Genomic DNA, 17,136 nt, shown 5'->3' on the forward strand with positions numbered 1-17,136 from the left:
GGTGATAGAGGTAGATAGAGGGGTGATAGAGGTAGATGGATGGGGTGATAGAGGGGTGATAGAGGTAGATGGATGGGGTGATAGAGGGGTGATAGAGGTAGATGGATGGGGTGATAGAGGGGTGATAGAGGTAGATGGATGGGGTGATAGAGGGGTGATAGAGGTAGATGGATGGGGTGATAGAGGGGTGATAGAGGTAGATGGATGGGGTGATAGAGGGGTGATAGAGGTAGATGGATGGGGTGATAGAGGGGTGATAGAGGTAGATGGATGGGATGATAGAGGGGTGATAGAGGTAGATGGATGGGGTGATAGAGGGGTGATAGAGGTAGATGGATGGGGTGATAGAGGGGTGATAGAGGTAGATGGATGGGGTGATAGAGGGGTGATAGAGGTAGATGGATGGGGTGATAGAGGGGTGATAGAGGTAGATGGATGGGGTGATAGAGGGGTGATAGAGGTAGATGGATGGGGTGATAGAGGGGTGATAGAGGTAGATGGATGGGGTGATAGAGGGGTGATAGAGGTAGATGGATGGGGTGATAGAGGGGATGATAGAGGTAGATGGATGGGGTGATAGAGGGGTGATAGAGGGAGGATAGATGGGTTGATAGAGGGATGATAGATGGGGTGATAGAGGGGTAATGGAGGGGTGATGGAGGGGTGATAGATGGGATGATAGAGGGGTGATAGAGGTAGATGGATGGGATGATAGAGGGGTGATAGAGGTAGATGGATGGGGTGATAGAGGTAGATGGATGGGGGTGATAGAGGGGTGATAGAGGTAGATGGATGGGGTGATAGAGGGGTGATAGAGGTAGATGGATGGGGTGATAGAGGGGTGATAGAGGTAGATGGATGGGGTGATAGAGGGGTGATAGAGGTAGATGGATGGGATGATAGAGGGGTGATAGAGGTAGATGGATGGGGTGATAGAGGGGTGATAGAGGTAGATGGATGGGGTGATAGAGGGGTGATAGAGGTAGATGGATGGGTGATAGAGGGGTGATAGAGGTAGATGGATGGGGTGATAGAGGGGTGATAGAGGTAGATGGATGGGGTGATAGAGGGGTGATAGAGGTAGATGGATGGGGTGATAGAGGGGTGATAGAGGTAGATGGATGGGGTGATAGAGGGGTGATAGAGGTAGATGGATGGGGTGATAGAGGGGTGATAGAGGTAGATGGATGGGGTGATAGAGGGGTTATATAGGTAGATGGATGGGGTGATAGAGGGGTGATAGAGGTAGATGGATGGGGTGATAGAGGGGTGATAGAGGTAGATGGATGGGGTGATAGAGGTAGATGGATGGGATGATAGAGGGGTGATAGAGGTAGATGGATGGGGTGATAGAGGGTGATAGAGGTAGATGGATGGGGTGATAGAGGGGTGATAGAGGTAGATGGATGGGGTGATAGAGGGGTGATAGAGGTAGATGGATGGGGTGATAGAGGGGTGATAGAGGTAGATGGATGGGGTGATAGAGGGGTGATAGAGGTAGATGGATGGGGTGATAGAGGGGTGATAGAGGGGTGATAGAGGGGTGATAGAGGGGTGATAGAGGTAGATGGATGGGGTGATAGAGGGGTGATAGAGGTAGATGGATGGGGTGATAGAGGGGTGATAGAGGTAGATGGATGGGGTGATAGAGGTAGATGGATGGGGTGATAGAGGGGTGATAGAGGTAGATGGATGGGATGATAGAGGGGTGATAGAGGTAGATGGATGGGGTGATAGAGGGGTGATAGAGGTAGATGGATGGGGTGATAGAGGGGTGATAGAGGTAGATGGATGGGGTGATAGAGGTAGATGGATGGGGTGATAGAGGGGTGATAGAGGTAGATGGATGGGGTGATAGAGGGTGATAGAAAAGGATAGACAGGGTGATAGAGGGGTGATAGAAAAGGATAGACAGGGTGATAGAGGTAGATGGATGGGGTGATAGAGGGGTGATAGAAAAGGATAGACAGGGTGATAGAGGTAGATGGATGGGGTGATAGAGGGGTGATAGAAAAGGATAGACAGGGTGATAGAGGGGTGATAGAAAAGGATAGACAGGGTGATAGAGGTAGATGGATGGGGTGATAGAGGGGTGATAGAAAAGGATAGACAGGGTGATAGAGGGGTGATAGAAAAGGATAGACAGGGTGATAGAGGTAGATGGATGGGGTGATAGAGGGGTGATAGAGGGGGATTTTTTTATTTGATTTATTTTACCTTTATTTAACCAGGTAGGCAAGTTGAGAACAAGTTCTCATTTACAATTGCGACCTGGCCAAGATAAAGCAAAGCAGTTCGACAGATAAAACGACACAGAGTTACACATGGAGTAAAAACAAACATACAGTCAATAATGCAGTATAAACAAGTCTATATACAATGTGAGCAAATGAGGTGAGAAGGGAGGTAAAGGCAAAAAAGGCCATGATGGCAAAGTAAATACAATATAGCAAGTAAAATACTGGAATGGTAGTTTTGCAATGGAAGAATGTGCAAAGTAGAAATAAAAATAATGGGGTGCAAAGGAGCAAAATAAATAAATTAAATTAAATTAAATACAGTTGGGAAAGAGGTAGTTGTTTGGGCTAAATTATAGGTGGGCTATGTACAGGTGCAGTAATCTGTGAGCTGCTCTGACAGTTGGTGCTTAAAGCTAGTGAGGGAGATAAGTGTTTCCAGTTTCAGAGATTTTTGTAGTTCGTTCCAGTCATTGGCAGCAGAGAACTGGAAGGAGAGGCGGCCAAAGAAAGAATTGGTTTTGGGGGTGACTAGAGAGATATACCTGCTGGAGCGTGTGCTACAGGTGGGAGATGCTATGGTGACCAGCGAGCTGAGATAAGGGGGGACTTTACCTAGCAGGGTCTTGTAGATGACATGGAGCCAGTGGGTTTGGCGACGAGTATGAAGCGAGGGCCAGCCAACGAGAGCGTACAGGTCACAATGGTGGGTAGTATATGGGGCTTTGGTAATAAAACGGATTGCACTGTGATAGACTGCATCCAATTTGTTGAGTAGGGTATTGGAGGCTATTTTGTAAATGACAACGCCAAAGTCGAGGATTGGTAGGATGGTCAGCTTTACAAGGGTATGTTTGGCAGCATGAGTGAAGGATGCTTTGTTGCGAAATAGGAAGCCAATTCTAGATTTAACTTTGGATTGGAGATGTTTGATATGGGTCTGGAAGGAGAGTTTACAGTCTAACCAGACACCTAAGTATTTGTAGTTGTCCACGTATTCTAAGTCAGAGCCGTCCAGAGTAGTGATGTTGGCCAGGCGGGTAGGTGCAGGTAGCGATCGGTTGAAGAGCATGCATTTAGTTTTACTTGTATTTAAGAGCAATTGGAGGCCACGGAAGGAGAGTTGTATGGCATTGAAGCTTGCCTGGAGGGTTGTTAACACAGTGTCCAAAGAAGGGCCGGAAGTATACAGAATGGTGTCGTCTGCGTAGAGGTGGATCAGGGACTCACCAGCAGCAAGAGCGACCTCATTGATGAGGATCAGTAGAAGGGGATAGACAGGGTGATAGAGGGGGATGAGGATCAGTAGAATGGGATAGACAGGGTGATAGAGGGGGATGAGGATCAGTAGAAGGGGATAGACAGGGTGATAGAGGGGGATGAGGATCAGTAGAAGGGGATAGACAGGGTGATAGAGGGGGATGAGGATCAGTAGAAGGGGATAGACAGGGTGATAGAGGGGGATGAGGATCAGTAGAAGTGGATAGACAGGGTGATAGAGAGGGGTGAGGATCAGTAGAAGGGGATAGACAGGGTGATAGAGGGGGATGAGGATCAGTAGACGGGGATAGACAGGGTGATAGAGGGGGGTGAAGATCAGTAGAAGGAGATAGACAGGGTGATAGAGGGGGATGAGGATCAGTAGAAGGGGATAGACAGGGTGATAGAGGGGGATGAGGATCAGTAGAAGGGGATAGACAGGGTGATAGAGGGGGTGATGGGTGATAGAGGGGGATGAGGATCAGTAGATGGGGATAGACAGGGTGATAGAGGGGGATGAGGATCAGTAGAAGGGGATAGACAGGGTGATAGAGGGGGGTGAGGATCAGTAGATGGGGATAGACAGGGTGATAGAGGGGGATGAGGATCAGTAGACGGGGATAGACAGGGTGATAGAGGGGGATGAGGATCAGTAGACGGGGATAGACAGGGTGATAGAGGGGGGTGAGGATCAGTAGAAGGGGATAGACAGGGTGATAGAGGGGGATGAGGATCAGTAGAAGGGGATAGACAGGGTGATAGAGGGGGGTGAGGATCAGTAGACGGGGATAGACAGGGTGATAGAGGGGGATGAGGATCAGTAGAAGGGGATAGACAGGGTGATAGAGGGGGATGAGGATCAGTAGAAGAGGATAGACAGGGTGATAGAGGGGGATGAGGATCAGTAGAAGGGGATAGACAGGGTGATAGAGGGGGATGAGGATCAGTAGAAGAGGATAGACAGGGTGATAGAGGGGGATGAGGATCAGTAGAAGAGGATAGACAGGGTTATAGAGGGGGTGATGGGGTGATAGAGGGGGATGAGGATCAGTAGAAGAGGATAGACAGGGTGATAGAGGGGGATGAGGATCAGTAGAAGGGAATAGACAGGGTGATAGAGGGGGGTGAGGATCAGTAGAAGGGGATAGACAGGGTGATAGAGGGGGATGAGGATCAGTAGAAGAGGATAGACAGGGTGATAGAGGGGGATGAGGATCAGTAGAAGAGGATAGACAGGGTGATAGAGGGGGATGAGGATCAGTAGAAGGGGATAGACAGGGTGATAGAGGGGGATGAGGATCAGTAGAAGAGGATAGACAGGGTGATAGAGCGGGATGAGGATCAGTAGAAGAGGATAGACAGGGTGATAGAGGGGGGGTGATGGGGTGATAGAGGGGGATGAGGATCAGTAGAAGGGGATAGACAGGGTGATAAAGGGGGATGAGGATCAGTAGAAGTGGATAGACAGGGTGATAGAGGGGGATGAGGATCAGTAGAAGGGGATAGACAGGGTGATAGAGGGGGATGAGGATCAGTAGAAGGGGATAGACAGGGTGATAGAGGGGGGTGAGGATCAGTAGAAGGGGATAGACAGGGTGATAGAGGGGGATGAGGATCAGTAGAAGAGGATAGACAGGGTGATAGAGGGGGATGAGGATCAGTAGAAGGGGATAGACAGGGTGATAGAGGGGGATGAGGATCAGTAGAAGGGGATAGACAGGGTGATAGAGAGGGATGAGGATCAGTAGAAGGGGATAGACAGGGTGATAGAGGGGGATGAGGATCAGTAGAAGGGGATAGACAGGGTGATAGAGGGGGATGAGGATCAGTAGAAGGGGATAGACAGGGTGATAGAGGGGATGAGGATCAGTAGAAGAGGATAGGGAAAAGGGCTCTGACACGTTTGAGAGAAGAGGGTTAGAAATCTCTTGACTGGAATGTTAATTCTATCAATGCAATGAAAGGACGAATGTGATTGACAGCGACTGAACAACAGTGGACAAATGAAGCATCATACAACTTTACTCTTTCTGTAAAGAATTACATTCAGGAGTGGAGAGAAAAACAGAATTATTAACAAATCATCTCTTACTACACTATATATATATTGGTTTTATTATTTGTGTACTTGTTTTACATTTTACTGAATTGTTATTGACTAGTAACATTTCACGACAACATCTACTGAACTGTGTACATAACCAATAAACTTTGATTTGAATTGATTGACGCTAATTAAAGAAGACGTAGCCTGACAACAAATAAAACAGTCCAAGCAGAGTCCAAACAAAGAGAACAATACCACCAAATGGTGCACTGTGAAGAATCCCGAAAGAACAGAGAGGACTCACTTGCAGGAGAACTGATTGATACCATGTATGAAGTAACAGTCGCCGCCGTTCACGCAGTAGGCCTTCTCTGAGTCATTGCATCTTCTGGCATGGCCCGAGCCTGGAGACGGTGTGGTAGTTACTGCAGAGTAAGACAGAGTTACATGTTATTATAAACTGCGTGATTCCAGCACTGAATGCTGATTGGCTGAAAGCCATGGTATATCAGACCGTATACCATGGGTATGACAAAACAACATATTTTTTGACTCTTCACATTACATTGGTAACCAGTTTATAATAGCAATAAGGCACCTCTGTGGTTTGTGGTGCATGGCCAATATACCAAGGCTAAGGGCTGCATCCAGGCACTCAGCATTGTGTCATGCTTAAGAACAGCCCTTTGCCGTGGTATATTGTCCATACTGTATACCACACCCCCTTGGTCCTTAATGCTTAAATAACACAGCCATAACAGTACTGTAGACAGTTAGAGCTTTTGTTACTGGAGTTGAGATACAATGTACATTCTGTCAAATAATACTTGGAACTAAGAGGGCTCTATACCGGGGAAATATGTAGAAGAGATGTCATATGTCTTAAAATATAGTGAAATATTCTACAATGTCATGTAGGCAAACTCATAGATACAGGTGCTGCAACTCCAGATTAAGTTTCTTATCAGGTCAATCACTTGTTGTTTTGTGAGTGATTTTATATACAATGCAAGACAGAAACAGTCATTTGATCACTCATCCTCCACTTTAAACGGTCAGGTCTTTCCTTCCACGAATTGCATTGTCTCTCTCAGTAGTGTTGACACTGACTCAAGACGCTCAATGAGCAAAGATAAATATTTCCCCTTACAGAGCGTAACAGTCCTTGTTTATACCTCCGATTCAGATCTTTGGAATGGAATGACTGAATGTCACGCTGACTGTTGGTGTTGGAGTCATGCTTGGCCACGCAGTTGTGGGTAAACAGAGAGTACAGGAGGGGACTAAGCACGCACCCCTGAGGGGCCACTGTGTTGACGATCAGCATGGCAGATGTGTTTTGCCTACCCTTACTACCTGGGGGCGGCCCATCAGGAAGTCCAGGATTCAGTTGCAGAGAGAGGTGTTTAGTCCCGTGGTCCTTAGCTTAGTGATGAGCTTTGAGGGCATTATGGTGTTGAACACTGAGCTGTAGTCAATTAACAGCATTCTCACATAGGTGTTCCTTTTGTCCAAGTAGGAAAGGGCAGTGTGGAGTGCGATTGAGATTGTGTCATCTGTGAATCTGTTGGGGCGGTATGCAAATTGGAGTGGATCTAGGGTTTCCGGGATGATGGTGTTGATGTGAGCCATGACCAGCCTTTCAAAGCACTTCATGGCTACCGACGTGAGTGCTACGGGGCGGTAATCATTTATGCAGGTTACCTTCGCTTTCTATGGTGGTCTGCTTGAAACATGAAGGTATTACAGACTTTGACAGGGAGAGGTTGAAAATGTCAGAGAAGACACTTGCCAGTTGGTCTGCGCATGCTATAGGGAACGTCCTGGTAATCAGTCTGGCCTTGTGGCCTTGTGAATGTTGATCTGTTTAAAGGTCTTGCTCACATCGGCTAAGGAGAACGTGATCACACAGTCGTCAGGAACAGTTGGTGCTCTCATGCATGCTTCAGTGTTGCTTGATGCAAGCATAAAAGGCATTTAGCCCGTCCGATAGGCTCGTGTCACTGGGCAGCTCGCGGCTGGATTTCCCTTTCTAGGCCGTAATAGTTTGCCACGTGCAACGACCGGTGTAGTAGGATTCAATCTTAGTGTTGTATTGCCATTTTGCCTGTTTGATGGTTCGTCTGAGGGCATAGCGGGTTTCTTATAAGATTTATTATAAATTCAGTTCAGCTATGGTCATAAGTCACAGTGGGCTGTTTACCATGGTGAAGATGTCATAACACATACATACACTGGACACACACACACACATGACACGGAACAATGTACACACAGTACAATTACCTTTTGTCACTGTGTTATCCACACTTTGAGCTCATTCATTCCAGTTATTGATGTAGATTATTAATATTGGCATACACAGAGGGATATCGTTATAGGAAGAAAATGAGGAAGGGGGAGAAAGAAAGAAAGACCGGGACCAAGAGAAAGCCATTGCTGCTAACCTGACTTGTAATTGGGACAGAGACAGAGATAAATACCTTGCTGCTAACCTGACCTGAAATTGAGACAGAGACATTGATGCTAACCTGACCTGTAATTGGGACAGAGACAGAGACATTGATGCTAACCTGACCTGTAATTGGGACAGAGACAGAGACATTGATGCTAACCTGACCTGTAATTGGGACAGAGACAGAGACATTGATGCTAACCTGACCTGTAATTGAGACAGAGACATTGATGCTAACCTGACCTGTAATTGAGACAGAGACATTGATGCTAACCTGACCTGTAATTGGGACAGAGACAGAGACATTGCTGCTAACCTGACCCTGTAATTGAGACAGAGACAGAGACATTGCTGCTAACCTGACCTGTAATTGAGACAGAGACATTGCTGCTAACCTGACCTGTAATTGAGACAGAGACATTGCTGCTAACCTGACCCTGTAATTGAGACAGAGACAGAGACATTGCTGCTAACCTGACCTGTAATTGAGACAGAGACATTGCTGCTAACCTGACCTGTAATTGAGACAGAGACATTGCTGCTAACCTGACCTGTAATTGAGACAGAGACATTGCTGCTAACCTGACCTGTAATTGGGACAGAGACATTGCTGCTAACCTGACCCTGTAATTGAGACAGAGACAGAGACATTGCTGCTAACCTGACCTGTAATTGAGACAGAGACATTGCTGCTAACCTGACCTGTAATTGAGACAGAGACATTGCTGCTAACCTGACCTGTAATTGGGACAGAGACATTGCTGCTAACCTGACCCTGTAATTGAGACAGAGACAGAGACACTGCTGCTAACCTGACCTGTAATTGAGACAGAGACATTGCTGCTAACCTGACCTGTAATTGAGACAGAGACATTGCTGCTAACCTGACCTGTAATTGAGACAGAGACATTGCTGCTAACCTGACCCTGTAATTGGGACAGAGACATTGATGCTAACCTGACCTGTAATTGGGACAGAGACAGAGATAATACCTTGCTGCTAACCTGACCTGTAATTGAGACAGAGACATTGATGCTAACCTGACCTGTAATTGGGACAGAGACAGAGACATTGATGCTAACCTGACCTGTAATTGGGACAGAGACAGAGACATTGATGCTAACCTGACCTGCAACTGGGACAGAGACAGAGACATTGCTGCTAACCTGACCTGCAACTGGGACAGAGACAGAGACATTGATGCTAACCTGACCTGTAATTGGGACAGAGACAGAGACATTGATGCTAACCTGACCTGTAATTGGGACAGAGACATTGATGCTAACCTGACCTGTAATTCAGACAGAGACAGAGACATTGCTGCTAACCTGACCTGTAATTGAGACAGAGACAGAGACATTGCTGCTAACCTGACCTGTAGTTGAGACAGAGACATTGCTGCAAACCTGACCTGTAATTGAGACAGAGACATTGATGCTAACCTGACCTGTAATTGAGACAGAGACATTGATGCTAACCTGACCTGTAATTGGGACAGAGACAGAGATAAATACCTTGCTGTTAACCTGACCTGTAATCGGTATCAGAAGAGCGTGATAAACAAGGACAGTACGTCATGTTGCTCATCTGTGGTAAACATGCATTTCAACAAAGCCGTCAATACAGTCTACATGTTATGTTGGATATCACATGGAACCACTGGTGTAGCCCTCCAGAGGTCGGCCCCCCAGATAGCATATAAACACGTCATAAGACAGTATTGCACAGCCGCCTTCATCAACCTGGCCAAGGAATTTTCTAAACACTTTCACTAGTATTCACTTGCCCAGAACAAAGGACACCAATTTCAAACCCTCCAAAAAAAATCTAATTTGAAAAACTGGCAAAAATGAATGTTAACTGAAAATGTATCTGATGTAGTTTCATGCGTTAGCCCTTTGTGACTTTAAAGAATATTTATTTCAAAACTGCGATTCCTAAAAGAAGTGTCTGGAGATTTGGTGAACGGCGTCAGATTTATCTAAAATCCTAAATGAATCAGGACTGAGCAGGGTCAGCTATACCATCAGGACTCCTTATTAATGTCCTCATTACATGTAATGCAACAACAACCACTAATGGTCTGTAAGGTTCTCTACTTTTGATAGATTTAAACAAACAGTATTGGAATCACCATGGTCACAACCATGAACTGTCTTCTCCATCTCCCTGATAGCATAAAACATTCTTTTTTACATTTGTTAAATTTAATTAGGTTTTAGAGTCATAAAGCAAATGAGAAAAACTAAATTAGCTTGAATGAAGAAGAAAAATGAAAATATATGATATATGCCTTTCACGTTCTGACCTTTATTCCTTTGTTTTGTCTTTATTTAGTATGGTCAGGGAGTGAGTTGGGGTGGGCAGTCTTTGTTAGTTTTTCTATATTTTCTATTTCTGTGTTTGGCCTGATATGGTTCTCAATCAGGGGCAGCTGTCTATCGTTGTCCCTGATTGAGAACCATATTTAGGTAGCCTGTTTTCCTTTGTGTTTTGTGGGTGGTTATTTCCAGTCTTTGTGTGTCTGCACCAGATAGAACCATATTTAGGTAGCCTGTTTTCCTGTGTGTTTTGTGGGTGGTTATGTTCAGTCTTTGTGTGTCTCCACCAGATAGAACCATATTTAGGTAGCCTGTTTTCCTGTGTGTTTTGTGGGTGGTTATGTTCAGTCTTTGTGTGTCTCCACCAGATAGAACTGTTTCGGTTGGCACTTTGTTGTTTTGTAGTTTTGAAGTGTTCAGGTTCTTATTAAAAAGATGAACACTAACAACGCTGTGCTTTGGTCCTCTGCTTCTTCCCATGACAGCCGTTACAATGCCTGAAATTATTGTTATTATTATTAAACAATTATTGTGATTTAAAATATTTGCTAAATTTTGCCCCTAAAATATTAACTCCATCAGTGACGTAGTTGACGATTATTGAAGTATTTTCTATGCTAGACCTAAGGGATAATAAATATTGATTTCTGTTCTAAATGTAGAAAAACTGGTCCTGGAGCATGTTAGAGCTATAAAACAAAACAGAAAAAAGTTTGGAGATTTGTGTTACATATTTGAAAAATTTAATGTTTGAATTAAACAATCAAGGCCATGAAACACTTGTTGGACAATAACAGTACAAATGAACTGCCTTTTATGGTGTCTGACAGAGTCGACATAAATCCAGGTTGACCCTTTACATGCAATGATAACTGATACCGCGGTCTATCAAAATATACATTTCAAATTGTGTTAATATGAAGACACATATTTGTGGATTGCCCCGTCTTTCAAGAATCCCTGAGCTCTAAAACAGCAACGTTTTCTGCTAAACTACGCTGCGCCACTGCATGGAACCTCTTCTGAAGCAAAATACATATATTGCAGAAACCGTTGTCAATCAATGGGCAAAAATCCACAAACTCAACAGGAATACTTTTTCTCTGAAAGGGCACAAAGCTTGAGCTAGAATTGACGATACATCACTGCAGTTAGAGAAACCTATAGCAACAAATCAGACAAAAAAATATATTGTGTGACGGACTAATTGTACTTGTCGGAAGATCCCCCTGGCCCCTCAAATCCACAGTTATCTCACTCACCGTCCATTACATTACATGGCAGGGGACTGGAAGAAGGAAATAAAACATCCCCGAACAAAAGCACACTTTACTAATAATAGTGTTCTCTGCAGCTTGCACAATACATAGATGGACACTGGCCCAAGTCCAGCTGTGTAGTGTGTAGTGTTATCTGTCTCTGAGAGGAGCGGAGCTGCTCTGGGCCTTGCCAGGAGGGAGACAGTTTATAGTACCCAGGCTCTACTACTTGTTTATCTGTGAGGAGAACTAATGACATGGGTTAACCACTGCACATGAAACTTATTTGGAGCAGGAGCGCTTGTGTCTTTTAAAGAAAGCTTAGTTGTAAATCATGCTACCACATGCTCTCTCATCCGTTATGTCAAAGTATATGATCCTCTCTTATTGTCTTGTTGACTTAACTCTTGCGTGAGGGGATTCCAGATGTCCAAATGCATAATTGTGATATATGAGAACTGTTATCCGGATAATATAGCAAATCGTTTTTTAAAGTTACAAAAGCTGTGCCATTCAGAGAAGAGACTGTGGTGAATCAGACGGTATGTACATTCGGCACCAGTCTGTGTTTGTGGAATACATAAAGACAGTGTAGAATTAGTGTAAAACACCAAATATGTTGTAGATGGTTGAGTAACACTCCCACACTGTTAATGTCATCCTGTTATCCAACACTTTCTTCTCCATTACTAACCCCTCTGTAGACTACCATCACTACCAATTAGATTTGTATTAGTTGTTGCGTTATTGGATTATAGGTGATTTAAGTGTCTTTGATAATCAGTGAAGCCAGGGTGCTCCTTTTGCATAGCATGGAAATAAAGTATTGCTTCAGTTTAATCCAGGTAATATTTCCGATATACACTATATGCACAGCCGATTGAGAGGGAATGTTGAGCTCAGACAGCTCAATGCACAGAGAAAACCAACTGCTTCTCATGCATCTAAATAAGTAGCATTCTCTTCAATACCAACTGATGATCAAGGCAGGTAGACAGTGGACCACACTATTTTCCTACAAAACACAATAAAGGAAATGAAAATAATGCATGTCTCATTACACTAAATAACTTTTGATTTTAAGATCTCTGTCTCTCACCCTCTCTCTCTTTACAGCAGAAGACACCGACAGGGCCTTTATCTGCATTTATCCTCAAGAGGCAGGCAAGGAATGGGACTGCCAAAAATGGGTGACAAATAAGACGCTTCATCTTGATCATAGCGTCTAGAAGATAGAAATAGGGAGCTTCACTCCCCGTAAAGCATGCCCATATCGTTGGGTCAGTATCTCCTGTTCAACGACAGAACCGTGGCTTTCCCTCTCCGTACAGCATGTCCATATCGTTGGGTCAGTATCTCCTGTTCAACGACAGAACCGTGGCTTTCCCTCTCCGTACAGCATGCCCATATCGTTGGGTCAGTATCTCCTGTTCAATGACAGAACCATGGCTTTCCCTCTCCATACAGCATGCCCATATCGTTGGGTCAGTATCTCCTGTCCAACGACAGAACCGTGGCTTTCCCTCTCCGTACAGCATGCCCATATCGTTGGGTCAGTATCTCCTGTCCAGCATGGTCGGTATGGTACCACAGGCCTTAGAGCCAGTGGCAGTTTACCAATCAGGGAGCAACTCCATTCTCATGAACCGGGATTCTTATCTTTGGTAGCCATGAGGCTGAGTAAGTCAACTTCCTGACTAGGTTAGTTCACCATCAGAGACTGAGGAATATCTTGGTCTACCAGGCTGACCCTTTACATTAAAAGCCCATATCTGAGACGGGTTCACCAATCCTTTAACCCCAAGGGTAGGTCATTTCCCCTGTCACAGAGATTTTAAGACTGGGTTTGATTACCTGCTCTCATTCCCTTAGGGTTAGGTCCTTTAGCCCGAGGGCTGTCCTTTAGTCCGAGGGCTGACTGAATTTCCACAGTGTTATCTCTAGCCCAGGGGTTTGGTCAAGAGGCCTCGCCACTGAGTTAGAGTATTCCTTCATGACCAGAGAACTGAAGAGAATGACTGGGGGTGCAAGAGGGGCCATCTGGAAACCTTCATAAACATGTCTGTCTTTCGGCGTTCTCTAAAGGGTTATAAGAAAGTCGTAAAAATGAAAGTGAGGTCCCTGTTGTGCAGTTTTCTTTCTTCTTGAGGCACTTCTTCTGTGCATATGCTCAGACAGTATGTATTCTGGAGGCTAGCCCTGTTCTGCACCTCAGTCACAACCCTCAACAATGCAGTGATTACAGTATATAATACAGTACATCAACAGCATCCTCATCACTAGGGCCACACTAATCTCGGTTAACCTGCCCCCCCTGGTCAGATGTTCATTTATGATTACGTAGTCTGTCCCTGGCCACACAGAGTCAGTGGAGGAAGTTGAATTGTATCAACCCAGAAATTACAAATGTTTCACATCTGGAACTACTGCTGAAAACAACAGTCTCTATTAAGATGCAGACAATATCTGTAATTAAATATTCTAAGCAGCAGATTCCATAAGGCTCATTACTCCTCTTTGTCCATGAAAACCACCAAGTAATCCAGTTATGTTTCAGGAAAGAGAGCTATTAAAGATGGAATATGCAGCTAGGGAAAAATATCATTTTCAACTGTGAACACAGCAACCAAAAACCTTACAAACTAGGAACGATTTGAGATGTCTGGTTTAGGTGGGACCCAGGTCATATTACAGTATATACAGTAAGTCACCATTAGTCATCATAGCCTACAGTGCCTTCAGAAAGTATTCATAGCCTTGACTTATTCCACATTTTGTTGTGTTACAGCCTGAAGTCAAAACGGAGGAAACGAAAAGAACATCTCACACATCTACATGCAATACCACCTAATGACAAAGGGAAAACATGTTTTCAGAAATGTTTGCAAATGTATTGTAAATGAAATACTGAAATATCTCAATTACGTAAGTATTCACACCCTTGAGTAAATCCATGTTAGAATCACCCTTGGCAGCAATTACAGCTGTGAGTCTTTCTGGGTACGTTTCTAAGAGCTCTCCCCACCTGGAGAGTACAACATTTGTCCATTATTCTTTTCAGAATTCTTCAAGCTCTGTCAAATTGGTTGTTGATCATTGCTAGACAACCATTTTCAAGTCTTTTCGTATATTTTCAAGCAGATTTCAAGCAAAACTATAATTAGGCTACTCATGAACATTCACTGCCGTCTTGGTACGCAACTCCAGTGTAGATTGGCCATGTCTTTTAGGTTAATGTCCTGCTGAAAGGTGAATTCATATCCTACTATCGAGGGTTTTGCCTGTGCTTAGCTACATTCTGTTTATTTTTTATCCTGAAAAACTCCCTAGCCCTTAACGATTACAAGCATACCCATAACATGAGGCGGCCACCCCTATGCTTGAAAATATGGAGAGTGGTACTCAGTAATGTGTTGCATTGGAATTGGACCAAACATAATATTTTGTATTCAGGACAAAAATAATTGCTTTGCCACATTTTTTGCACTATTAATTTAGTGCCCTGTTACAAACAGGATGCATGTTTTGGAATATTCTTTATTCTGTTCAGGTTTCCTTCATTTCACTCTGTCAATTAGGTTAGTATTTTGGAGTAACTACAATGTTGTTGATCCATCCTCAGTTGTCTCCTATCACAGCCATTACTCTGTAACTGTTTTAAAGTCACCATTGGCCTCATGGTGAAATCCCTGAGTGGTTTCCTTCCTCTCTGGCAACTGAGTTAGAAAGGACACCTGTATCTTTGTAGTGACTGGGTGTATTGATACAACATCAAAAGTGTAATTAATTAATAACTTCACCATGCTCAACGGGATATTCAATGTCTGCTTCCCTTATTTTACCCATTTACCAATAGGTGCCCATCTATGTGAGGCTTTGGAAAACCTACCTGGTCTTTGTGGTTGAATCTGTGTTTGAAATTCACTGCTCGACTGAGGGACCATACAATAATCTGTATGTGTGGGGTACAGATAGGCGGTAGTGATTAATAAATCATGTCAAACACTATTATTGCACACAGAGTGAGTACATGCAACTTATTATTTGACTTGTTAAGCATATTTTTACTCCTTAACTTATTTAAGCTTGCCATTACAATGGGGTTGAATACTTATTGACTAGAAGACATGCAAGCTTTACATTTTTTATTATTTTGTTAAATACATAAAAAATATATATAATTCCACTTTTACATTATGAGGTATTGTTTGTCGACCAGTGACAAAATAATCTCAATTGCATCCATTTTAAATTCAGGCTGTAACACAACAACATTTGGAAAAAGTCAAAGGGTGTCATTACTTTCTGATGGCCCTGTATGTCTTAACTGGAAGAAACCAAGTCCAGACCATGGGAAAGAACCTGCTTGGGCAGAGAAAAGGTCCAAAAGTGCAAGCCCCAGGCATCAACTGACAAAGAAGGTGGCATCTCCCCCCCAAAAAATGACCTAGTTCAATGCTAAACTCTCTATACCAGCATTGGAGTAGAAAGCCCTTCCCCCCCAGCCCCCTCCTCAGTCTTGGCTGGGAATTTCTGAGATGTCTCTTGTTACAGCTGGGACCGGGATATCTTATCGCTTTTCTAGGGGTCAATTTATACTGCATGCATTCTTGCTGCATCTGTGTGTTTTCCATTATGTGTAACATCCCTGTTCTTTTCCTCAAAGGGATTCTAATAGTCTCTCCATTTCAGACCTCACTGTGCAACGGTACATTTAATAAATGAAGATATGTCCTCACTGTGCAACGGTACATTTAATAAAGGAAGATACGACCTCATTGTGCATGGGTACGTTTATTAAAGGAAGATACGACCTCATTGTGCATGGGTACGTTTATTAAAGGAAGATACGACCTCATTGTGCATGGGTACGTTTATTAAAGGAAGATACGACCTCATTGTGCATGGGTACGTTTATTAAAGGAAGATACGACCTCATTGTGCATGGGTACGTTTATTAAAGGAAGATACGACCTCATTGTGCATGGGTACGTTTATTAAAGGAAGATACGACCTCATTGTGCATGGGTACGTTTATTAAAGGAAGATACATCCTCAAATCAAATCAAATTGATTTTTATAGCCCTTCTTGCATCAGCTGATATCTCAAAGTGCTGTACAGAAACCCAGCCTAAAACCCCAAACAGCAAGCAATGCAGGTGTAGAAGCACGGTGGCTAGGAAAAACTCCCTAGAAAAGCCAAAACCTAGGAAGAAACCTAGAGAGGAACCAGGCTATGAGGGGTGGTCAGTCCTCTTCTGGCTGTGCCGGGTGGAGATTATAACAGAACATGGCCAAGATGTTCAAATGTTCATAAATGACCAGCATGGTCAAATAATAATAATCACAGTAGTTGTCGAGGGTGCAGCAAGCCAGCACCTCAGGAGTAAATGTCAATTTTTCATAGACGATCATTCAGAGTATCTCTACCGCTCCTGCTGTCTCTAGAGAGTTGAAAACAGCAGGTCTGGGACAGGTAGCACGTCCGGTGAACAGGTCAGGGTTCCATAGCCGCAGGCAGAACAGTTGAAACTAACATCCTCACTGTCCATGGGTA

General features: G+C 44.0%; 1 protein-coding gene across 3 annotated transcripts in view; it reads right to left on the reverse strand.

The window, feature by feature from the left end:
- Positions 1–17,136, reverse strand: part of nrg2a (neuregulin 2a) — a 180,508-nt gene that overhangs the window by 65,123 nt on the left and 98,249 nt on the right. For all 3 annotated transcript variants that reach the window (XM_031809392.1, XM_031809390.1, XM_031809393.1), the window contains exon 4: positions 5,849–5,969. In XM_031809392.1, coding sequence (XP_031665252.1) covers positions 5,849–5,969 — 121 coding nt within the window. The remainder of the gene's footprint in view (positions 1–5,848; positions 5,970–17,136) is intronic.

The sequence above is a fragment of the Oncorhynchus kisutch genome, linkage group LG29, assembly GCF_002021735.2.
Source record: "Oncorhynchus kisutch isolate 150728-3 linkage group LG29, Okis_V2, whole genome shotgun sequence".
In the NCBI taxonomy this organism is placed as follows: Eukaryota; Metazoa; Chordata; class Actinopteri; order Salmoniformes; family Salmonidae; genus Oncorhynchus; species Oncorhynchus kisutch.